Raw genomic sequence first — 25775 nt, 5'->3', positions numbered from 1 at the left:
GTTGGATTTGAGACCATTTGGGGAGTTGGGGGCTGTGCCTTTAGAAATTAGACAGTTCCACGGATCATGCTCAGCGAAATAAGCCAGAAAGAAAAAGAAAAATACCGGATGGTCTCACTCATAGCAGGAATCTAGAAAACTTAAATAAGGGACCAGGAAAATGAATAACTATAAGAAAGTGAAAATCAAAATCAACAAACAACTATGAACCAGAGACACTCTATGGGGGGTGGGGGGCGGGAAAGGGAGGGATTGGGGTCAAAATAAGGGGGTTGCAATTGTATGGGGAATATAAAAATAAAATGTATTACAAAAGTAAAAAAAAAAAAAAAAAAAGAAATTAGCCAGTTCCAGCACCTTGCCTCAACACCACCTCTAAATATGCATATGCGCGCACACACACACACACACACACACACACCCTGTCAAGGCTTTGTAGACATTAGAAATCAACTCCTTCTCCCCTTGCCCCTGTAAAGCTTGGGGCTCTTCTCTGAAACCCTGCCAGTGAGTTGAACTTGGCAAAGCCAACGACTCTTTGTTCCTAATAGATAGACACAACTTTCGGCCCCCACCCCCTTTCAGTGGTGCTATAGTGAACATGTAACATTAGGTTAGTTTCAGGTGTGCAGCGTGAGTGGGATTTGCATAGACTGGGAAAGGATTGCCACTCTGTTTGTGAGCATGTCACCACACAGAACCACAAATTTCCTTATGACAAGAACTTTCAAAGTCCTTTCTTAGCAACTTTCAAATATACAACAGTGTTACTAGAGCCTCTACTTTCTATGAGTCATTTGTTTGGCAGGTTGTTGTCATCAGTGATTTCATTGTCATTTTTTGTTTCTTGCAGTTTTATGTGCCGAAAGAGTTGGCCAGATGACTAAGACATATAATGACATAGACGCTGTCACTCGGCTTCTTGAGGAGGTAAGAGTTTTGGGGAAGGCAACGAATCATTTGTAATTGACTTATATTAGTTAAATATAACTTGTAAATATGACTTATTTTGTAATATAACTTATACCCCCTCTGGGGGTGTAACTTAGCGGCTCAGTAACTGTAACTTTGTAAAAGGTATTTTAAGAAGGACTGCATTAATCACACAAAAGAGGCAGCATTTAAATACCTTAAGGTTTAGGGCCTCCCCAGTGGCGGTGGCGCAGCAAGTTGAGCACCGCGCTATGAAGCTGCCCACAGCCTCTGCAGCACGGGTTCGATTCCCGGCCGGCCAGGGAGATTCCTACATGGTGCAGCAGACCTCTCCTGTCTGCTTCGCCCGCTGCTCCCCTTAGTAGTGTCTAGGGTCCATCTGCCCGTTCTGCTCTGTGCTCTCTCTCTGGTGAATTCTCTCACCCTCCCGTGCCTCTGACTGTACCCCAGTTCCTGTATAAATAAATAAATCTAAATAAATAAATACCTTAAGGTTTAAACGAAATCCTTAAAACATGTACTGCAATATATTTTTAAGTGTATCCACAAAAATGTCTGAAAAAAATGCTTCATTATCTATACCTTTATAATGTGGTTTGTTTATTTGTTTTTTTAATTTACGTCGGGTTAAGGGAATGTTATGCAGTGTCAACATGGAAATGACCAAAATAAGCCAGGCAAGAAAAACTTAGGGAACTTGCTCAGGATTAGTTGAGCAGCTGGTATTTTAGAGGCTGTAATTTTCTGAATTTCTTCTCAGCAGCGTGTTGGCAGTTGAGAATTAAGGTGCAATAAAGTACTGTAGAAATGGGGGTTTTGGGGCCTCCCCGGTGGCGTAGTGGTTGAGTGCTGGGTTGCGAAGCTGCCCGCAGCCTCTGCAGCGCTTGTTCCATCCCCGGCTGCTCCCCGGCCACTGGAGGAGGGTCCCTCATGGCGCATAGACCTCTTCTGCTGCCCGCTGCTCCCCTCAGCAGTGTATTTCGTCAGTCTGCCTGTTCTGTTCCCCGCTCTGGCTCTGGTGAATTCTCTCACCCTCCCGCGCTTGTGACTTTACCCAGTGCTTGTATAAATAAATAAATAAATCTTAAAAAAAAAAAAAAATAGAAATAGGGGTTTCATGTGTGTGTCCCGTGCCTGGAACAGACCAGGGTATGTAGGTTCTTAATAAGTATGGATCGAATTCTTTAGACTGACGCCACCCCTGATCCCCACCAACCCTTCAATGCACAGATGCAAACTGTTAGCCTCTTGTCTGTACTCCAGAATAGAGACTATTCATTAGCCCTTCCAGGAAGAAAGGGGAATAAGGAGGGAGCCAGAAACCATTGTTAGCATTTTCAGGCAGTGGTAGGACAAGGTTGAAACATAGACAGAGGGCCAAGCAGGGGTGGGGAGACACAGGTTTAAGGAGGACATCTTTCACCTTGTTTCCTTGTCTCCTTCCCTGTTTTTCTCCCTTCTGCTTGTCCTACATTCTCACACCAGCTTTCAGTTCCCTCTGAGATCCTGAGGACTCACCTGCCCACCCCCCACCCCCCACGCCCCAAGGCCAGCCACTCCCCAGTAGGCCCAGCTGAGTGGAGTGGGGTCAGGAGCTGAGACCCTTGACCACCCACACATCAGATACATCACAAACTCCTCAGCCCCAGATAAAGTGGTCCTGGTTTCTGGCTGTGCCGGGAGGCATTGGCTCGGCCTAGTAGGCCAGGCCTTGGGGGGCTCTCCAGCTGCAGCCATCTGGACGGCTGGCATTCACCATGTGGGAGGTTGGCTTGGTTGGCACCACTCACTTGAAATGGTTCACCACTGCCCTCTCTCCAGATCTTCCAGAGTTCCCAGCATCCGCTCCTCACTCCATAGCCAATCAGTCATCCACGCTCCTGAGAGGGGACCCACGTCTGTACCTTTATTTTTGTCCCAGGGCCACCCCTCAATCTCCAGGAGCCTCAGCAGTGAGACTGGAGTTTCTCTCTTTTCTGTTCATTCTCGCAGCGTCCATGTTCCAAGCCCTCTGTATCACCGTCCCCGAAACACACACCCAGTCCCCTTCCTGAGCTGCTGGACACTTGTGGGGCGTTTCTCCAGGTGGCTCTTATTGTGCCTTCTTGGTTTTATTTTCAGCAGCTCATCCTGGCAGGGTGCGTGCCTGTCTTTGTTTCGATTGTAACACCATTCTTGTCCTGAGAAGAATCACGTCTGCCTTAAGGCCCTTCTTTGGAACCAGGCGGGCTTCCTGGTTCAAGTCTGGTGCCCAGCCGTGGGATGGTTGTGTCGTGCTTCTCTTGGCCTCCCTGCCATCCGTCCCATCGTGGCTTGGGCTTGCACGCCTGTCCCACCCGGGCTGGGCGCTCAGGCCGGGGACCTGCACACGATAACCAAAACCCGGCCCTTGGCCAGGGAGGAGAGTTTGTGTCTGGATTTAAGAGGAAGAGGATTCCGAGGCTTGCCCTGACTCACTGCTGCTGGGAATTTACCTTTGGGCAAAGCATGCCTCCTCCCCCGTTTTCTTGGAGAGGGTTATTCCAGGGCCCCTTAGTCATGCTTTTAGCCTGAATTGGTGAATGAGATGAGTCAGCTGCTGAGTGTGGGAGGCAGGCTGCTCTCCATCTCCAGGGGCGTGTCGGGCAGCACAGCGTTTGCTGGCAGAGGGGCTGACGTGCCTGTACAGTCTCTGTAAGCAAAGCCACGTTGGGGGGGACAGAGCAGAGCTCTCCGAGCTACCACAAGCTCCACCTGGCCATGTTTTCTGGGGAGTAAAAAAGCCAATTCTTCAAATAGCTTATCTCCATTGGCCTAAATTATTGCTTGGCAGTCTCTCAGTCTCACTGTAGTTGAGTCTGTCATTTCCTCGCCTTTTTCTTGTTTTTGGAAGTAAACATTGGTCATAAATTAGCTGATTATGAGAAGTGGGGAGTTCTTTTCGTTCCTGTTCTCAAGGAGAAACACCACCAGCCTGTGCCCTTAGGTAAAAGTAGGGAGAAAAAACAGAGACTCTGCAATAGAAAGATTTCTTTCTATTGAAGATTGAATTTTCCATGGTGATAGGGGAGAGCTCCCCTGGGGGGCAAGGAGCTGAGGAGGCCCTGGGACCTGAGATATTGGGGTGTAATGGGAAGGGATGAGGACCGTGGGTGTTGTGCTCAGTGCCAAGCGTGTTCTGCCCACCTGGCGCCCATCCCTCTTAGGACCTGGCTGTGGGTGCCAACAAGAGCCCCGAACATCCTTCAAGTATTAGCAAGGCCTGACCCAGCTGGTCTTCACTATTACTGTTTTTACTTGATTTGTTTGCAGTGGAATCGGCCTACAGAGTGTCTGAGCTTGTTGGAACTCAGCAGCTTGAATACCTGATGGCAACACAGACGAGCGAGGCTGCAGCCTGATGAGCAGGAAGCCCCGCTGGGTACTGGTCTGAGAACTTTAAAGATCTGAGTTAGGGTCACACTGCTGTCAAGTGGGACAGCAGTTACGGGTTTTGGGACTGTGGAGACTTCGGGGGAGAGTCAGGTCATCGTGGAATCCAGAGTCTTCCTGAACTCTGCATGGGCCTCAAGTGCTCTGCTCATAATTCACTAAAACTCCTGTGATAAGAAGGGTCTGCTGTAACTGCATTGAATAATTTGGTGGATGTGTAAGAAATTAGAAATAAAAGCTGCCTTTTTTTTTTTTAATTATGCAACTCAATCAAAAAGCTGGAATGCTCTTTCATTCTAAGAGTGTCTCAGCTAGCCTGTTCCTCCACCCTCCCCCATCCAACAGATGAGGGAACTGGGTCCCCCGGGGTGTTCAGTTAGAACCCCACCTTTCACCATTTCTGAGAAGAATGTCAGTTGCTATTACTCAACTAATTCTCAACCTATCAATAAGTTCTAACCTGTGTTTTGAGAAACTAGAATGTACCTAGTCCTTGTTAAGCTGAAGCTAACAAGGTTAGTGGATAGCTGATCAGGTAGGCCTTCTCCCCAGCTTCTCTTCTGCTCTAAACTACCTGTTCCCATTCAGCCACGCTTTATACCAAGTGAGAGAATAATTAGTATAAGCTTCTGAAATAATTTACTTGTCCATAGTCCTTCTCCTCTAGCCATCGTGAGGTAGTCGAACTGACCACAGTGGCTAATATTCCCTCCAGCAGGGTGGGTCAGTCTGCTTCGGTGATGATGTCTACCCACCGCCCCCACTGTTGAGGACGTCTCGTGAAGCAGCTGTGTCTTCATGTGCCCCTGAAGATTTTCTTCCATTGTGCTTTGCCATCAGCTGAGCCAACAGAAAATTCTAATGGGGGCACCTTAACACAGTCTGTCTCTGAAGTCTGCCAGCTTTGTGCAGTGCCTCTCTATTTTGAAAGCTTTTTTTTTTTTTTTTAATATAAGCCTGTGTAACCTCCATTAGGAAAAGAAACCTGTGGTTATAGTTCAGAGCCAACAAGCATTTTTGTTCCTGCAAGGCAAATAGAAGGAACTCAGTAAATTCCAGCTTCACGTGTGCTGAAGAGGCTGCGTGTCGGGGTCAGCACTTGACTTTATTGTGAGAGCGCTGTGGAATGTGTGTGTTCATTCCTCCAGCACATAGTTACGTTTCCTGGTGCTGGGTCCCCTGATGCAATAGCCAGGCCCCAGGTGGAGAGGTGGCACCACGCCATGACCCAGGACTCAGCAGTGGCAGAAAACTGTGTTCAGAGGCATGTTTTTCCTGCCGAAAGCTATTGTTCCATTAGCTTTGCAGGTTCCCTCTCCTGCTTGAGGTGCGTGTCATTCCCGGCCATTCCGCTGGCTTCGCGTCTTTCTCTTTATCAGGGTATTGAATGCTGACACGGATGATGAATTATTAATTCCTTTGTTATTTCTAAACACCCTTGTCCTCATCGGTGAACACTGAGCACCGCTGGCTCCTTCAAGACACACAGGGTTTTTGAATCTCTGCTCTCGCCTTTTATAGAAAGAGCGGGATTTAGAATTGGCTGCTCGGATTGGCCAGTCGTTGTTGAAGAAGAACAAGACACTAACCGAGAGAAACGAGCTGCTGGAAGAGCAAGTGGAACACATCAGAGAGGAGGTAAGGTGTGGCGGGGCTGGGGAGCTGCAGGGCTAGGGAGCCACAGGTGCACTGGGAGGAAGCGATGGGTGGGGACCCAGTCAGAAGGACCCTCACGAGGCCCGGAGCCCAGTGCTAAGAGCAGCCTTCCACCACTGCCCTGCTCACTGTGTCTCCCTTCGACAGTGTGGGCCGATGGTGGGGCTGGGAACAGCCCCACGCAGTCAGGAGGCCCATAGTGCCCAGTCCCAGGCAGGGCCTGCCCTCCAAGAGTCCAGACTGTCGCATAGGCTTGGAGACACACAGCACTTGGCAAATGCTCATGCAGACTGATACAATGAGCAGGGAATCCCGCATGGGGTGCGTGTGGGCGGGCCAGAAAAGGAGCCTGTCAGGAGGCAGCCTAGGCTGCAGAGTAAAGCAGCGACTGCACATTCATCCTTACAATATAATTTTGTGTCTGTAAAACAAAACAAAAAGTAGTGTATTGTTTTCATGATAGAAACCCTATTATTTCCATGCGACAGATCTTGGCTGATGGGCATCAGTGGTGAGAGGGGTGGGGATGTGAAAGCTTTAGGCTTATTTAAGGGATCGGGTTTTGGAGGAGCAGCACGGGTTTTCTGGAAGGGGTGTGGTGTGGGCAGGAGGAGGATGCCTGCAGGGCCAGACGGGGCTGGGAGGGCAGGGGTTACATGCTCAGCGCCAGCCCCCGCTTTTTAGCTTCTTCCTTATCATCCTAGCTGCTCTTTCAAAGTGGATTTTAACTGTGAGGATCTTGCTTTCCTCCTGCTTGTTTCTCCTCCCTTATTTTCTTCCAGAAACTCTTGGGAGGGATGCCTCAGCATGTCCTGAGATGTATTCAAATGTTTTCCTTGCGAAGGCTATCACCAGCTCTTTTTCTCTGAGTTTAATTATAGTTTTAATGTGATGCAATAGAGTTGCCACTCTATAAGAAAGGCTTTAATCCCGGACTTTCTGTAAAAGATGATCAGGAGGAACGAAGTTGACCGTACCTTCCCTGCCCCCAGCTTCGTGACCTGAATCCCCTTCTCTCAGGTCAGCCTGGCCGCTTTCTTGGCCCCTTCTGAGCAGAGGGACTTGCCACCCCAGAGCCAGTAAGTCGTCATCCTTGTCCCCTGTGCTGCTGCCCTTACTTGGCGTTTCCTCCATTCACACCAATTGCATCCTATAATTTTGGGAGTGGAGATACTTTTTTTTTTTCCCATTGGAAAAGCATCGAATCTGAAATATGTTCCCTTTGGCACATCATTCAATTATCAGTCTAGGTGTTGAAGCAAAAGCCATCTATCTCTCTGGAAGACATAATATGTTCACTATGTTGTGTAGAAAAGTTGGGATAAAGCAGACACCTCCCCAACTCAAATTAGAGATAAGAACATGAAAATAGCTGCAGTTCTCACCTCCAGTATTGGTTCCTGTTCATCGGGGCTGACTGGTGATAAGGCAAGGGCTAATGTTTATGACATGGGTTTATTTATTTCAGTGTGATTTGCACAGCCGACCTAGCTGGGGCTGGTATGGCCCATGTCTGGTGGCCGCCTCTTTTCTTCCAGTATCTGAAATTCCTATCTCATGACCCTTGATTGCAGAGCAAGGTCTGCTCAGTCTGGCCACGGGGACGGGAAATAGGGTAGCCTAGGAGGGTGCAGCAGTCACAGGGTGGGGCCGAGAGCTTCTCCAAGTGTTGAAGCCAGGAGGGTTGACAAGCTGCTTGTCGCTACCCACCCAGGGCTGGCAGTGCCAGGGTGCTGGTCCCAGGGGGCATTTGGTTTCTTCTTTCATTTGTTAACATGATCTGTTTCTCTGGTTGGTCATCTGGTTACTTACAAAACCCATAAACTGCCTGTTCCCCAATCATCATTCCAGAGCCTTGTCATCTTAGCTCTGTACCCAAGGAAAAATTATAAATTTTGACAGGGTTTTCTTCCAAGCAGTAATTGATAGTATTTTTCTTAAACAGGCTCAAACTGAACCCTTAGTTTTCTTTGAAAAGCACAATTAAATGCTTCACTTTTAATGATGAATTTTTAAGATCTTGGCATTAAGCGGCAAGTGTTTGAGCAGGAGTTGGGGCATGGTCATGTTTGGGAAGCGAGTAAGGCACCCCTCTGTCTGTGTGCAGGTGTCTCAGCTCCAGCATGAGCTGTCCATGAAGGATGAGCTGCTTCAGTTCTACACCAGAGCCGCGGAGGAGAGCGAGCCCGAGTCCGTTTGCTCCACACCGTAAGTCCCAGGGAGCCAGCACTGTGGGCAGTGGCCTTGGGTTGCCTGGGCAAGGTCACCTTTGCCAGCAGTGCAGGTCAGCTCCTCCCAGCCTTCTCCAAGCCAGGCATCTCCAAGTGCCTGAACAGATTGATTATAATATTTTAGTGGGCCTTGGAAAGACAGGGTTTACTTTTCCTCTTACTGGGTCTTCGCTTTTATTTGCCAGTTTAGGTTGATTTGGCCTGGCATGTTCATGGGTGGCAGGGTGGGCGGTGCTGTTGGAGGATAATACGAGATTCTTTAGTCAGAGGAGCTGACGGACTATGAGAAGATAAGCTTCTGAGAGAGTCGGGCAAGCCCCCTGTAAGGAATATAGACCCTAGAAGCCCAGTGATCTGCGCTTGGAGGAGAGTGGCTCACTAGCTGTGTGCTCTTGGCTGAGTTGCTTAACCTCTCTGTGCTTGTGTCCTCACTTGTAAAGTGGGAATAATAATAATACTTTCAGTTCCTAGGGTCATGAGCATTAATTGAGTTATATGCAAAGTGCTTAAAACAGTTCTTTGCATGTGGGAGTGTTAAATGTCAAACTCCCAGGCTCTCCTGAGTTATGCAGGCTTCAGATAAGTTGATTCACCTGAATCTGAAGGTTATGCAGCAACTGCAAATTGTACAAAAGGTCTGATGTGGTGGCACCGGTGCGTCAGTGGGCGCTGGCTTCCCTGGAGCGGGGCAGTCCCCATGACCTCTGGGGGGGTGGGAGGAAATGTTTCCCCCTGGAAAGTGAAGGCACTTTCTCCCCCAGATTAAAGAGAAATGAGTCCTCATCCTCAGTCCAGAATTACTTTCACTTGGATTCACTTCAAAAGAAGCTTAAGGACCTTGAGGAGGAGAACGTTGTACTTCGGTCTGAGGTGAAGTATACTCCCTGCTCTTGCCCCTTCTAGAAGGGTAGTGGCCCGTCTGCCTTATTTGGCCAGAAGAACCATGGTTACAAAGCCCACAGTCCTTGGAACAGCCGCCTCACCTTAGCTCACAGCTACACCCAGTGCCCAGCAGGGGAACCTCAAGTACCCAGAGGTCTGGCTTCTCAAGTCAGCACACACTGGCCAGGCTGGAGCAGAGCGCCCGTGAATTATGCAGCTTGTGATGGCTGCATAATTGTGGCCAGAGTGGCAAACCCTCCCCCCTCACAATCAGCACCCAAGCTCCCGCAGTCAGGTCTATCCATGAGTTCTCAGCGCCGCAGACATGACTTGCAGGCTCTTGTGTGGAAGCCTCATTTTCTTGTTGCTGCGTCAAGTTCTAAGGGAATAGTACATGGGATCTTGAAGACAACACTCCTTAGACAGTCAAGAAGGCTAAGCTGGCACAGCTTGCAGACTCATGCTTTGGAGTGTCTGTCTCATGGGCTGGTCACTGGTAGGCACTTTGCCTGCATCCTTTTTTGAAAATCTTTGCAAGGCTGAAAGCTGGTGACTCTGATTCTCATTTACAATGAGGAAACTAGGACCCAGCTGCTTGGTATTTTCATTTCCTTAGGTTGTGCCAGATAGTGAAGGAAGCCAAGATTGGCAAGTCACTGAGACTCCAGGCCCCATGTTACTTCCCTCACTGTCCCTCTCTGGAAACGCAGGCTCGTGCCAATTGAGTGCTTGTTGACTTATAATCAGTGAGCTTATGCTCTCTAGCCAGCGTTTAAATTTGGGCTGCCCACATATTGGAAAAACCCTCACATCTAGGCCTAACAGGATGCTCTTATGTTCTAATGGGGGGCAGGACTACAGCCCATGGCTTCCCATTCCACTTTGGGGCTTCCCCTCCCAGCGTCTGCCGCAGGCAGGTATTCTAGCTCTGCACAGGGCAATGAGCCCCTCTGTCAGTCTTCATCTACAGCAGGTGGAGGGAGCCTGCCCCAGCCACAGATTCCGGCCACCGCAGCTAGCCTTCGGAGTGCAGTATCACTGTGGGGCCAGGGTCTAACTGGGTCGTTTTCTTCAGGCCTCAGATCTCTATCTTCCTGCCTTTTCAGCTGGGACAAATTATCCAGAGTCATGTGATAGCTCTTGGGTCTTTGAATATTAATGCTTTCATACTGTACCTAGTTTTTATTCAGCTGAATACAGTGGGTTTAACGCCACCCAGAGCCTTATAGGACAAAGCCTGGCACAAAGTAGGTTCATGGGAAGCATTGCCCATTGTTGTCATCTCCAGAACGCCTGTGGCAGGCAGAGCTGCACCCGAGGTGCTGTTAAGATTGCATGTCCCCAGGGTCCTAGAGCTCCATGTCTAGGAGCTGGGACCCACACAAATGAATAGACAGACCCATGCAGGTCTGTGGTTTCCCAGAGCAGAGAGCACGTTGCTTTCTGTGGCGCCCTCTAGTGGTGCACCTTTCCCAGCTTTGAAAAGCCCAGATTCATTCATTTAAGCAGGGAAGGAATTCCGGTTGGTTTTCTGTATTTGAGGGTACCGCAGGTAACTGGTGAGGAGATGACAAAGGACGACCTCCTAGACCTTGCTCTATGGCCCAGCCTTGCCTGCCCCACCAATCCATGCCGGGCCCCTGACCTGAGTCTCATCCACAGGCTTGCCAGCTGAAGACAGAGACCATCACCTACGAAGAGAAAGAGCAGCAGCTGGTGAACGACTGTGTAAAGGAGCTGAGTATGTCCATGGCTCTCTGCCCACTACTGCCTCCTTTTACTCTGTCCATCTGCTGTCTTTGTCACTAGGCAGATTTGCACCGCTGTTGATGAAGAGTAGTCTTTCCGCCAGCCTGGGGATCAGTCACATTTCTCTTAAAACCAGAACCTTCCTGTTCTTGTGTGGCCACCCTCACCCTGATTTATGACAAATTTTGTGCTTAGGCTGTCAGAATCACGTTGTCTTAATTTCTCATGAGATGGATATTTCATTTTAATTTTCGCTTTCTAATGGAATGTTGGAATTATTGAATGACCATGTTAGGCCCAGCTACAGTCTCAGCTTTGCAAATACAGTTGAACCTTGAACAACACAGATTGGGGCACCGCCCCTCCTGCAGGGCACAGACCCTTGTATAACTTTTGACTTCCCCAAAACTTAGCCTTACTGATAACAGAAACAGTTAACACATATTTTGTGTTATATACTGTATTCTTACAGTAAAGTAAGCTAGAGAAAAGAAAATGTTAAGAAAATACATTTATAGTGCTGTACTGGATGTATCGCTATCAGTCTGTTTATAAGAAAAACCATGTTAAGTGGACCTACCCAGTTCACACCCAGGCTGTTCAAACCCTGCAAGTACTTCCCCCACCCTCTCTGTTATATGTTTGCGATTTAAGACCAAAGGACAGGTTATTTTGAGTTCAGCAAGATACTAAATAAATAAATCACACCCTGTGTTGAAATCTAATAGAATGAGCTCTGGGTCTGCATATGGGTTGAAGACACCTAAGAGCACTGGGCGCGGCAGTAGTTCCTTTCTAGAACAGGGTGCAGCAGGGCTTCCTGTTAATAACACGAGCTGCTTATGTGTGGAACATGGTGATTTGGCTAGGGACACCTTTGTTGGGGAACCACCTCCCGCTGACTCCTGAAGCCTGCCTGATCTCTTCTGGGGACACCACCTGGGTCAGTGGGGTCAGACACTGGGCCTGGGGGCTATCGCGGGGAGGTTGGGTTCTTTCTCATGACAGATTGAGCCAGAGGAACAAGGGTATTCTCGTAAGGTCCCTTCCATAGTTACCCTCTCCACTCTGCCCCTCGAGGACCCCCCCCCACCCCATATTGTCATAAGGAGGTTCTTTCTTGTACAAACGACAGAGAAACCATTCCCTCTGATTCTGCAGATGGGGTTTTCTGACTAACTCTTGTGGTATTTCTTGGTCAAAGGGGATGCCAACGTGCAGATTGCCAACATCTCGGAAGAATTGGCCAAGAAAACTGAAGATGCCGCCCGCCAGCAAGAGGAGATCACACACCTGCTGTCACAAATAGTTGATTTGCAGAAGAAGGCAAAAGCTGTAAGGTTCCCATTTCTCTGGTGGATACCCGAAAGGGGCACTTACCCCAGTGACAGGCCCCTTTAGCTCTATATTTAGGTGTTTGTGCTGCCCCTGTGGGGAAAAACCTTGGTGAATTCAAGAGTATAAAACTGGTTGTCCTCTATAAGGAGATCATATTTTCACCACTTATAATCTGAGAATAATCTGTAGGTGAATATAATTCACTAAGAAAAATGCTGTAGAGACCGAGTTTCACAAATTAACTGATAAAAAAGCTAGCCAAGTATTTGCTCTTATGCAGGGCACCCGGCATGTTCTGGTGGGAAGACTTTGCCTTCAAAGTAAAATAAAAATATAAAAGACAAAATTCTCATTGTAGATGTGATAAGATCACAATGAATCTTGTAATAAGAGGATAAAAGTTGGATTCTTCTAAGTCTCTTTAAAGAGGTACTGATTCGGGCCTCCCCGGTGGCGCAGCGGTTGAGCGCTGGGTTGCGAAGCTGCCCGCAGCCTCTGCAACACCGGTTCGATCCCCGGCCGCAGGCGAGGGTCCCACATGGCGCACAGACCTCTCCTTCCGCACCCGCTGCTCCCCTCAGCAGTGTATTTCTCCATTAGCCTGCCTGTTCTGTTCCCTGCTCTGACTCTGGTGAATTCTCTCACCCTCCCACGCTTCTGACTGTACCCAGTGCTTGTATAAATAAATAAATAAATCCTTAAAAAATAAATAAATAAATAAGAGGTACTGATTCGCCTCTGCAATGTTTTCAGTGTGCCGTGGAAAATGAAGAACTCGTCCAGCACCTGGGGGCTGCCAAGGATGCCCAGCGGCAGCTCACGGCCGAGGTAGGAGTCTCCCCTCATTTCATCAGGCCCCAGTCCCTATGAGGGCACACCAGCCTCCCTCTCACAGGTCATGTCCACCTTAACATCTGTTTTCACTTTGAATTAAATGTCATCCTCAATCCTCAGGCAGTTCCCAGCTCCCTCTATTATCATTACCAGTTGTGGCGCCTGGGAGGCTGGGCTGTACCCCAGCCCGGATCCCGGAGTGTCCAGGTTCCCAATGAACACGCCAATAGTTGTGAAGTGACCCCGCACACCACATAAATGAAGCTTTGTTCAAAGATGTGACTTGAAAGGATGACAGAGTTGACTGTCCCATCTCCCATTACTTTAGGTTGTTTTTTTTAAATCTCACTTACCCATTTGTTAGTATTTTTGGAGATGGCTAATCTGCCAGCTTTTCCCAAGTGAAATACCAACTGAATCTTGGGGACTCCTTGGTGTTTGGCCCCAGTCCCACCCCAGGCCAGGGCTTTTGTTAGCTGTCTGTGACTTTCTGCCCTGGGGGGGGGGGGGGGCTGCTGGCACCCGGTGCTCCGGGGATCCTGACGCCCTGCACTGTCTTGGTCTTCTGCAGCTTCGGGAGCTGGAGGACAAGTACGCAGAGTGCATGGAGATGCTTCACGAGGCGCAGGAGGAGCTCAAAAATCTCCGGAACAAGACCATGCCCAATGCCACCTCGCGGCGCTACCACTCGCTAGGCCTGTTCCCCATGGTGAGCTGCCTGCCCTCTTCCATATTCCCCGTCCCACCAGGGGCGCTCGCAGTAGGAAGGCAGGTCTGGAGATGAGTTCTGTAGGCCATTTTGCACCTTGGATCTGGAGCTGAGGACTTGTGTGCTCAGGGCACTTGATGCTACTTGCCTCTGTTTTCCATGGCTTTGAATCTGTCATCTTTATCACTCTTGTCCTTAAAAGATACATTTAGTAGGGGCTAGATTTAGGAGGAACCTCCGATATTTGGGAGATGCTATTTAAACATAGTGGTTGCACCTCACAGGTACAAGTCAGTGGTTCTGCTGGTTCTTTGTTGGCTTATTACAGTTTCTCTGGATATTTCAGTATCCACATTCTGAAAAAAAAATAGTTGTCTCTACCACTGGGTGTGGCATTTTTACATTTTTATGTTATTTCCCCACCATCTTCTTTGGTTATCCCAGGCCTGCTTTGTTTCATGTTTGGGCTTTAGGGGAGCATGGCTGAGGAGGGGCCTCTCTCTCTCTGCGGGACTCGGGCTACTCAGGACTGTCCCCTTTGCCTGTCATTTCCCTGTGACATGTGGTGAACTTACTCAGACTCAAGCCCCTGGGGGCTGGGACCATGTCTTCTTTGCTCTTTCCTCTCTCCCCACGCTTTACTACCCTGTCCCCAGCACAGCGCCTGGTATGTCATGGAATTGGCATACGCTTAATAGACTTAGATGCCCCGACAGACTGGCTGAAGAACAAGCTACCCAGAACTTTTATACTCAGGCTCTATTTCCTTGAAAAACCAAATTGTCTCTGAGGAAGAACTTTTTGAGAGAAACTCCCCCAAATGATGACTGTATAAACATTTGTGCAACTCTGTTCCTTCCAAATCTGGCCTTTCCCGGGGCGCTTTTCCTTCAGTCACCCACCCCTGCCTCCGTCTTCAGATTTACTTTTCCTCATGATCTCTTTGTTATTTGCTTTCATACATCAACATCAGGCTAGCTCTGTCTCTATTCTGTCTCTCCACCATCGCTGATTGGAATCTAAAGGGAACCAAACCCAAACACATGGTCCTTAAGCAGCTCTCTGGGGGGCAGATTGGTGAACCGGTGATTCCAGGACTCCCAGTAAGGGAGCAAAGAACATTCTGTCCCTGAGCAAACACTCCCACCCCTACGCCCTGCTCTGGAGCTGATAACTCAGCTCCAGGCTGACCCTGTGGTTTGCACCCCCAGCCTTGGTTTCCCTTAGCCCAGGGTCATCACGGAACAGAGGTCTCCCAGCCGTCTTGTTGCCTGGGCACTGAGACTCCTGTTCTCACAGGCAGCCTGTACCCTAAAACTCAACCATTACACAAGAAGAACTAAATATCTGCATTGGGATTTCTTCTAGAAAGCCTCTGCTTTCATATTTGCTCAGGTGAAGCCTTTTTGTTTGCCTTTTCTGTAGCTGTTGGCACAGCTCAGTCTTGGAAGATGGCTATTTTTTTAATTTTTTTTTTACCAATTAAATATTTATTCACGTTAATTTTATGGTTTTGGTACCTTGGAACCAATTTTTTTTAATTTAAATTTTATTTTTATATTCCCCATACAATTACAACCCCCTTATTTTGACCCCAAGCCCTCCTTTCCCTGCCCCTTTACCCCCCATAGAGTATCTCTGGTTCATAGTTGTTTGTTGATTTTGATATTTTCTTTCTTATAGTTATTCTTTTTCCTGGTCCCTTCTTTAAGTTTTCTAGATTCCTGCTATGAGTGAGACCATCCGGTATTTTTCTTTTTCTTTCTGGCTTATTTCGCTGAGCATGATCCCTTCCAGCTCCATCCGAAGATGGCTATTTTTAAAGTGCATTCTGCATGAAAGGCATTTCAAGCAACCTGAAGCTTATACTGTGCCCATGTTTGGGGAGCAGAGCACCCAGATCTGCTTCCCCTTTTGCTCCTGGTCTTTCTGATTGCTGAATAAAGCAGTGTGTAGCAACTTGGCCCAGAATCGCCCTCAGTGCCCTTGCCTTGTGGTAGGAGTCCTTAATCTGGGATCACAGGGGATTCAGAGGGACCATGAATTTAGTGAAGGCTGGCAATACACCACAGTGATGTCAGCACCCCTGTGACATCACTATTCAAAGTCACAGCCAGCTCCATAGAGCATTTCAATTGTGCGTTGCTCAAAATACCTTTTATGCTAATCTTCCCTTCAAGGTGACAGTGATCACCAGTCCCGGGGCCTGATCCAGCGTGTTACTTTATCATAAATGTCATTAATACTCCAGTACCTGGTTCAACACATCCGTCTTCCTTTTTAGTCCTGATTATTTTATTCATTTTAAAATACTGTTCTGCAAAATGGGTCCTTAGGCTTCCCCAGACTGCCAGAGGAGGTCATGGCCAAAGCAAGTGTCAGGTTCTGCTTTGGTTCTGTCTCTGCATGACTTTGTAATTAGGAGTTTAATTTCTTGTTTCTCTTAAGTTGTATCAGGTCCCTTCCTCATGCAAAACTCTCAGTGTAGCTTATATGCTGAATAGCAGTATTATGAAAAATAAAACACCTTACCAAAATGTCAAGCAGACCTAGGGAAGCCCTTACCATGGGATTGTATTTAAGGGCAATCTGTGGGCTATAATTGCTAAATAAAATTGCATATTCATAACCAGAAGTTAAAAGGAAGGTCATTAACCCTTTATTGATCACGCTTCCCACTGACTGCTGTCAAGTCTCCCCACTTGGTTCCAGCTTCCAGACTGGCATAACCCCTGGTGGCCTGTGGCAATGGATGCTCTGGACAGTCCCCCTGCACTATCTGCTAGGCCTCCAGGGGTTATGCACATTTAAATCAGTTGTGATTGGTACAATAAGAATTCAGTTCCTGGGTCTCACCAGCCACATTTTCAGTTCTCAGTAGCCACCTGTGACCAGTGGCCCCCACACTAGACAGGCAGAAACAGAACATTACCGCCATCTCTGGGCTTTTCATGGATCTAGGCCTTCACTTCCAGTTGTCCTGCATGGGTGTCACCCTCTGAGGCCTCAGTGTGCACTTTCCTGCATGCACCTGGTCTGCTGGCATCTCCCTGCGCTAGTGCGAGGGGTCACTTGCCAGGCTCTCTCAGCCATGAGGAGTGGCTGGCAGTGCAGGCAGCAGTTGTTGAGTTTTAGTTCTGGGCCTGGCCCGTCAGGGTGATGAGAAGGCTATAGTAACTGGCTTCCCTGACCCACAAAATGTAGTCTTGCTAGAGAAAGACATAAATCAGGGTGCTAACTGTTCAGAGATGTCACAAGAACTTAACGTACTGGATGTCCCCTTGGGGAGGAGTGGAGGCTTACTGGTGATGAAGTGTGAGCTGATTAGTAAAGGTGAATGAGCCATGCATGGATTACTGGTAGGGAGAGGAGTTTCTTTTGCAGGGGAGGCACGATTAGAGTGGGGGGACAGGGTGGGGAGTGCACAGGAGCAGAGTGCCCTCCATAAGACCTTGTCTGGTAGCCATAGTGACAGCTCTGTGCTATGGCTAAGGAGACGTAGGGTCTGTTTTCAGACTCTTGAGCTAAATGGGCGCAAAGGGCCTTACGTAGGGGCTGCAGTTTATACAGGGACATCCTGCCCCTGTAACTGGCCTGGCCATGAGCCTGTTTAGAGACCCCGCCTGAACTGTGACTCATTTGTGTCTTCTGGCCTTTCCCAGGACTCCTTGGCAGCAGAGATCGAGGGAACGATGCGCAAGGAGCTGCAGTTGGAAGAACCCGAGTCTCCAGACATTGCGTAAGGCCTTAGGTTTTAGCTTCCCAGAGCCCTGTGACCCACGGTGATCCAGACAGGTGATGGTTGGGCTTTGGCACCACCTGTGACCACAGCAGTCCTTCCACAGCTTAAGGTCCACATGCAGGGAAATATATCACTCCTGCTAACTTCACCTTCAGGACACAACCACAGTCCTGAATTCAGTGGGTGCTAAGTCTGTCTACTTCTACCCTATACCTTAAGATCCACGTGAAAGGTACAGGAGGGCAGGATGTTGAGGGCTCACTGTGGGTCAGCTGTTTTTTGGCTCCTTAGTTGATAGTTTCCTTTGAGGGAGTAAGAGGGTTAAACTCAAGGTCATTCCTGCATTTGCTTATTTATGGATGACATGCGTTCTCTCTAGTCACCAGAAGCGAGTCTTTGAAACGGTGAGAAACATCAACCAGGTCGTCAAGCAGAGGTCTCTGACACCCTCCCCCATGAACATCCCTGGCTCCAACCAGTCCTCAGCCATGAACTCCCTCCTGTCCAGCTGCGTCAGCACCCCCCGGTCCAGCTTCTACGGCAGTGACGTTGGCAATGTCATCCTGGACAACAAGACCAACAGCATTATCCTGGAAGCAGAGTCAACTGACCAGGGGTGAGCCCGCAGGGATTTTTAATTCTTCTATCTTGGGGGGAGAGGTAGTGTAGACTGAATGCAGATTCCAGTAATTAGAAGAGGGAGGCTGATGTGCATCACCTGGAAAATAAACACCTCTCAGTTCTCACATCTGTTCTACCAACCCCACAGGCTTGCATTTATCTTTGATAGTTGATATGTTAACCCATGTAAAGAGATAGGACAAGATGCAGCCAGGGTATCTTGCTTGTTAAATCCTAACTGTTGGGCTGCAGGACAGGCATTGTTTCATGACCTCATCTGTAACCTGGATATCTGGAAGGCTGAGGAGGTTGAATACTCATTCTTGTGACCACAATCTGATGGGGTACAGGGTACCCTGCCAGTGCCAGGCACATAGGGTGTCCCTGGGGTGGGCCTTTCTGGGTAGTGGTCGTCCCCCTTCATCCTGAAGCCCTACATTATCTACCCCGTGTCCCCCCCATGACAACATTGGCCATCCAATGTTGTGTGCACCCTTTTTCTCTGACTTAAATTGATTCTCAGGAGCAGTTGGGTCAGCTGGGAAACTGCTTCACCAGAACTGTTTGTGAACTCGCAGCTCTTTTAATTCAAGAGGAAAGAAAGGCACCCCTTGAACCAGCTACCCTTCTGGTTACCAGGAACTTTGTGAGGCTTAAGGAGTTCTTCCTCAGGGTTCATAAAGGTGTTTATAGGACTAAGGTTTCCTAGTATGTGCACATTTTCATTAAACCTTAGTGTTCCACGCCATCCCCTCCTTCCCACCTAAGTGAAACCTTCGGAGGCGATTCATCCCTCTGGGCAGGCAGTTTCTCTCGATTTCAACTTCTTTTTTTTTTTTTTTAGGGCATGAACTATTTATTAGTATAAATATAAACTCCATGCAACATCATATTGGAAAGTGGAGTTAGTAGAATAAAAAATATATTAGTGTTTAATATTGATAAGACTGAATTGTAGTGCGACTTCAAAAAATAACTGAAAACAAAACCACGGTGCTTTTGAAGTCATAATATTCAATGGTAGCTACCATTCTGGACTCCATGATAATAACTCCCACCTATTTTACCTATGCTTGCATTTTATATTAATAATCTCTAAGATTAAAAAAAGAGAAGAGGAATTTGAAGGTGAGAGGCTTAAAATAAGAACATTTTGCATTTAGTTCCAAGCGATTTCAACTTTTTTTTTGTTGTTGTTTCTGCAGTTTTTATTACATATGAGGCACTGTGCTGAACATCGCACACGGGAACTTTCTAGGAAATAATTATGCAGTCATTTCTAAACTACCAGAAAATAGTAAAGTGGTATTAGTTTATTAATGTGTGTTACAGTCAGTGACATTCAGTCCCCCGTTGCCTGGGGCTTTGAAGTTAGGTTTCGTATACTTGCTCTTAAGCGAAGTTCTTATCTATGGCAGCCCTTCCTTGGTGGCAGTATCTTCTGTATAACAAAATCTCTAAGATTCATATACCTTCAATGTATTATAACTTAGATATTCTTTTTTATATTCTTTTTTTTAAAGATTTATTTATTTATGCATATAAGAACTGGGGTACAGGCCAGAGGTGGGGGGGTCGTGTGAGAGGATTCATTAGCGACAGAGTGGGGAACAGAACAGCCAGATTGACCGAAGCACACTGCTGAGGGGAGCAGCGGGCAACTTAGGAGAGGTCTGCCGTGCCATGTGGGTAGCTCCCTGGCCAGCCAGGAATCGAACTCAAACTGCAGTGGCTGTGGATTGCTTCATAGGTTGCGTCTTACCCCTTGTGCCACCAGGGAGGCCCCTTTTTTTAAAAAATTTTTTACATCATTGCTCATTTTTAAACATTGGTGAAGGAAACTCTATGGGACTACACCTGAGGGGGTGGGGAGAAGCAAATATTGTTTAAAAATGAACAAGGATTTCAACTTCTTGCCTTGGTGTCCTCAGAAAATCCTGCCGCCTCTGGCAAATGTCCCCAGAGCACGCCTGGCGGCAAGGCCTTCCTTGCACACAGCACAGCACCCCCGGCTGGGTGTTCCTCACTCACCCTGTTTCCCGCCTTCTAGAAACGACGACCGCAAGAAGCCAGGGACACCGGGCACCCCGGGCTCCCACGACCTGGAGACAGCGCTGAGGCGACTGTCCCTCCGCCGCGAGAATTACCTCTCCGAGAGGAGGTTCTTCGAGGAGGAGCAGGAGAGGAAGCTCAGGGAGCTGGCGGAGAAGGGCGAGCTGCTCAGCGGCTCCCTGACGCCCACGGAGAGCATCATGTCCCTGGGCACGCACTCGCGCTTCTCGGAGTTCACCGGCTTCTCCGGCATGTCCTTCAGCAGCCGCTCCTACCTGCCCGAGAAGCTCCAGATCGTGAAGCCGCTGGAAGGTGATCACAAGGGGCCTCGGCCTCTCTCTGTCCTCCTCAGCGACTCCCTGTGGGCCCTGATCCACCACCGCAAGGCGGGAAACCTGTGTAACACCTACTCCTTTTTCTTCAGAGATAGCCACCCGCGCTGCTGGTTTGAGTTCCTCTAGGGCGCTCGCCCCCGGCCTGCTGGCCCGGGCAGCGTGGCCAGCACACACGCGGGCAGCCGGCCTCGCCTCGTCCAGCCAAGCCAAAGAGAACGTGGTTCTTCCCTTTGCCTTTAGAACCTTAGGAGTGCACATCTTTCCAAGGGGCAAAGGCACTGCCAACTACTCAGAAATTATTTAGATCATGCCAGGGGGGGGCCTTGATTCCTCAGACGTGTTGGGGTGGAGGGCAGGACAAAGTTTTTTTTTTTTTTTTTTCCCCAATGCCCATGAAAAAGCAGTTTGCCATTTGTGGGGTCATGTGTTTTGTTTGATCATAAAAGAAAGAGGGGGTGACTGCTGATGCAGAAAAGGGGTGACTGTGGAGATCAGTTTTATTCCTCCTTAAGCCTGTCTTTTCCAAAGGCAGTTGCCTTTTTGGTACCACAGACATCCCCATATGATTTTGCTCTTTTTCGTTCTTTTCGTTTACTTTAGGCTTATGAAACTTCTCCCCCTTGCCTACTGCTACCCTGCCAAAAGCCACCAAGTTTTGTATCTTTCATTTTTTTATTCCTTTAATTTAGAAACCCATGTGAGCTTGAGAACGTATTTTAAAATTCTGTATTATGCTTCTGATGCAAAGGTAAAGCAGAATTTCTGTAAGGCTGTACTTCTCAACATTTTGGGGGTGGCCAGCTTTTAGGAGCATTTGATCTTACTTCTTCCCCTCCCCCCTGAACACTTAATACCATAGATACACTGTCTATGTGCTGTGTATACAGCAGGTCCTCAGATAACATTGTTTTCTTCGATGTCATTTTGTTAAATCATTGATGAGGGGGAAAAATGGATTCCCACTCAGGGCCACTGTATGTGGAGTTTGCATGTTTTCTCCATGTCTCTGTGGGTTTTCTCTGGCTCCTTGGGTTACCCCCTACATCCCAAAGATGTGCATGTTAGATTAATCACCCTAGTCAGAGTGAATATAGGGGTGTGTAGGAAATGTGCCCAATGATGGAAGGGTATCCTGCCTGGTTCCCACCTTGAGCCCTGAGCTGCCAGGGTAGGCTCTGGCCCCTGGTGACTGTGAACTGGAATAATTGGGTTGGGGAATGAATGAGTTGAAAGAATACAAATTATTGTTTCATGTTAGAAGTTGCTTCAGGTCTTATTTAGAAGTATGGTGGTATTTTTTATGACCAGAAATATGACATAGGAACTTAACACTTGTTTATGTCAATTAGCCTATGATAAAATTGGTTTCACTATATGCTGTTTCAATTTAAGTTGCAGTTACCAAGAATCTATTCACAATGTAAAGTGAGGACTTATTGTATCTCTGTACTCTGTACCTAAAAAGAGTACAATTCTCATCCCTCAAGAATGCATTTTCAACTCTTTGGGGATAATTATCATCCTTGCTGAGAATGTATTAAAGATCTAAGACATAGCAAGTCCCAAATTCTCCAAAGGAAGGAAGGGGGTGGGGGCTAATGTTTTCTTTTCATGATTATTTTTTAATTGTATAATTTAGGTCCTCCTATGATTTCAGGAAAGGGATGACTCATTCTTTTTTTAAATTGTTTATTCAGTTGTAAGCTTGGTGATTGTTTTCTGATCCACAATTATGTCTATTTTTCTTTCAATAAAATCTTCCATTTCTGCAATTTTACTTTCTGCCTTTTTTTTTCTTTTTTTTTCTTCTTTGTCTAAGATCATCGAAATTTATCATCTCTATCTTGTCTGTTTTCTATATTTGATTTTGTGTTCCATTAGATCATCTAAGAATGTTTTTGATTTATTTTCTAAGCTTATCACAGGAAGAGATTTTTATAAAGTTTATTCTGACCAATTCAACTTTTTTAACCTTGTCACTTAGATGACAGTATTTTTATGATAAGTTTATAGAGTAAGCGGAAAACCCATTAGACGTGCAAGGTAAACTTAATCTGTAGGACCCTCACCACCAGAGAGGTAATCACTTCCACTAAGTCACATCTAATCACTATGGCTAGTAACACGTCCTCATGGTAGAGATCCCTCTAGCTCCATTTTGTAATCCACTGACTTCTTAGCTATTTAAAATACAACCATATTTTCTTCCTCCCCTCCACATTATTTTCTGTTATGTAAGTTAGTAAGGTGATGTGCCAAAAGGGAAGCCTAGTGATGAGTGGTTACTGCAGCTCTACTGTGGATTTGCTTAAGTTACTTACCTCACGTTTTGAGCCGCATCTCCCTTGTTTGTGAACTAGAGCTCATGTCTGCCACACAAGGTTGTGGTGAGGAGTAAATGTGGTGTGTTTTGTGTACTATGGCTGGCACCTAACAGGTACTTAATGAAACTTACACTCCCTGAACTTACCCCTATTCCAGCAGCTCGGGTCTAAATACTGGCCTTACCAATTTTGAGACCTGGAGAGGCCTAGTGCTGGGGCCATGTTCTTAGATCACCCTTTTCCATTGGCCCACTAGGAAGCTGATAAGATTCCTGTGCTCTCCAGTGGCCCAGGTAAATGGACCAGGAGTGAGTCCTCTGGAGAGTGTTGGCTGGGATCAGAACAGATAGCCAATCTGTGTCTTCATCTTTGTCTCCCTTACCTATTTAATTAATCTTGCTATCTGCTTATTAGTGTGAGCCAGAATAGAGGGCTAGGTGTTTAAGTATGCTAGCACCCTTGTCTCTTGATCTTACCTTACTTGTTTTAAGCAGCTGAAGAACAAACAGTATCTAAGAGGAAAGAGATATATCTCTTTTGAAAAGCTGAGCCTGGCAGTAACTTTTACCCTGTATTTTGCTCCTGCTTTCTGATTAATTGTAACCAAGTTTTCCATATAAACAAGTTAATGTATAATTAAGCAAAAGCATACATTTCTAAGCTGTACGTTATCTACCAGGTTTAGTTCTGACTTTTAAGCCTTGGGTGTTCTCTCATATAAATGAATTGGCTTTCCTTTGATGACATGAAAACTTTTTAGTTAGAACAGTGGGGTGTAGAAGGAAAGCAAACAGAGGGAGAGGAGCAGGGACTGTAATTACATTTTCCCCACTGTCCACACCCTTGTTCCAGAAAACTTTACTTTGGTGCCAGTTAAGAACACGATGGTTGTTCTTTACCTGCCCAATTGCCTGACCCCAACCTCATTCTCATGGGGAAAGGAGGAGGTAATGGGAGGTAACTAATAGTATAGTGATTCTTCTGCTCTGCGCTTAACAAATAAAAGAAGCCAGACAGGAATGTGCTGAGAAAGAGTAGGCAAGAGGCAACACAGGCTCCGAACAAGATGTGATCATATTTGCTTTTAAATGTGTGCCTTCTTGTGTCAAAGGAAGGACTCAGGCAGTCGTAGATCAGAAGAATTCCTACATGGTGGTCCAGGCGCTGGCCATGGAAAGGAGGTGGGGTGTGAGGTGTTCCACCCAGCTGCTGGGCTCAGCAAACCCCCTTGCAGTGGAGATGGTCCATGAGCCCCACAGAACAACATAGCTCATATGACGTCAAGGTCAAGGTGAGGTGGCTTTCACCAGTATTCACCTTTGCAAAATAGAAAACACTTGTATGAGGGTTAGGGAAGCCCCATTAGCAAGACCAGTGTTCTGAAACTCAATTCTATGAGGCCTCCTCACTGCTGGTGGAGAGGCATTCTCTATGGTTAGGAGGAGGGACACTGGAGCCAGGCTGGATTTAGCCACTTGCCAACTGTGCAACCTCCCATGCCACCCTGTTCCCAGTTTCCTCATCTGTAAAATTGGGACGGCAGGGTTATCATGAAGATGAAGGAAGTTAGTACATGTAGACATCTTAGAAATGCTCAATAAAAGTTGGCTTCTTACGTGAGTATGGGGTGCCCAAGGCCTGCGGTATGATGCGCCTTTCAGCATAACCTTTTTGTTGTAATCTCACTAAATTTCCCTAGCTATGCATTTTCAGGGAATGCAAATAATAACCCCATGCAGGTTATTGAGGCTTTTAAACTCTAGACGGTACAACTTTGTAGTCTCATTTCTCACTGGTGCCTGTGCATGATGGGTGGGGGGTGGGGTGGGGAGAAAAGGGGTGGTCTGCTGAACAGTAGAGGATTGAAGTCCAGCCCCCCCAACTCCGCTGAGTTCTTTCCCAGTACCTCATAAACATCTTAAGCCCCCTTCAGAAGCACGAGGAGATTTGATACTTCCTTGGCACAGTTCTTTACTTTCCAGTGTTCCCCTTCTGAAAGTAGAGGTGCCGTGGCCATGTGATACCAGAGATTTCTCATCATCTTTCTGAGACCCTTAAGTGCCTTCCAAGCTGGGTGCCATATACCATTTTTAAGATCCTCCCTCCCCCCCTGCAGTTTTCTTGCTAGGAATGTGCCAGTACTTCCAGTGAACACATGAACTGGGGGGTATTCGCTATTATGAGAGTGGTTCTCCAGGGGTGGCATGAGACATCCCATCAACCCGAGTGTGCATCTCTGGTGACCTTGGGGACACAATGCAAGGTTTACTACCCACTATTTATGGGGCTAAGTAGCCACTGCTTTGCACTTAGCTGGGTTCCGGAGCTGGAACGCAGATGTCATATTTTCAGACCTGCGAATGTTGGGGGCATGCACTGTGAAATTACTGAAAGCATCTGGGCTTTAGCAGTGAGCCCTGGCTGTACCATCACTATTACAGTGACTTTGAAAAGTTACCTAACCTCTCATCACATGGTTTTGAGGAGTGAGTAGATGTAATATGTGTAAAACACGCTGCCATCTCGGCATGTCTCAATAGAGGGGAGCTTTAAAGAAAAGATGCTGCTATGGCCCCTGGGACCCGGGTCCCGTGACCGACTTCACATTGTCTGCAGAGCCTGCTTACCTGCCACATACTTCCATGTGCTGTCCCTTTGGCAAGAGAGTCCACAGTGTTCTACAAATTCTCCATGGATCTGAGAAAGAAGCACCACAGCTCCAGCTAGGGTTTCTCATCCCTTTGCTATAGGGGGTTGGCCTGGGCATTGTAGGATGTTCAGGAGCACCCCTGGTACTCCCCAGTGTCAGTAGCAACCCCCTCTCCTTCTACAGTGGTGGGAACCAAAAATGTCTCTAGACAACCCCAAATATCCCCTGGGGGACAAAATCGCTCTCACGACCTATGAGAGAACAGGTGTGTGTACCTCTTCGCCAGCTCATTTTTCTGTTTTGCATTT

General features: G+C 47.4%; 1 protein-coding gene across 6 annotated transcripts in view; it reads left to right on the top strand.

The window, feature by feature from the left end:
* TRAK1 (trafficking kinesin protein 1) overlaps positions 1–25775 on the top strand; it is a gene marked incomplete at both ends in the record, with an annotated part of 104999 nt that overhangs the window by 67068 nt on the left and 12156 nt on the right. For all 6 annotated transcript variants that reach the window (XM_084248392.1, XM_084248391.1, XM_084248390.1 and 3 more), the window contains 11 exons: positions 854–930; positions 5866–5982; positions 8108–8208; positions 8993–9101; positions 10776–10854; positions 12067–12197; positions 12954–13028; positions 13606–13743; positions 17406–17482; positions 17865–18101; positions 20157–20470. In XM_084248392.1, coding sequence (XP_084104518.1) covers positions 854–930; positions 5866–5982; positions 8108–8208; positions 8993–9101; positions 10776–10854; positions 12067–12197; positions 12954–13028; positions 13606–13743; positions 17406–17482; positions 17865–18101; positions 20157–20470 — 1455 coding nt within the window. The remainder of the gene's footprint in view (positions 1–853; positions 931–5865; positions 5983–8107; positions 8209–8992; positions 9102–10775; positions 10855–12066; positions 12198–12953; positions 13029–13605; positions 13744–17405; positions 17483–17864; positions 18102–20156; positions 20471–25775) is intronic.

This window comes from Talpa europaea (assembly GCF_964194135.1).
Source record: "Talpa europaea genome assembly, chromosome: 11".
In the NCBI taxonomy this organism is placed as follows: domain Eukaryota; kingdom Metazoa; phylum Chordata; class Mammalia; order Eulipotyphla; family Talpidae; genus Talpa; species Talpa europaea.
This window is presented reverse-complemented; position numbering and strand designations above follow the sequence as displayed.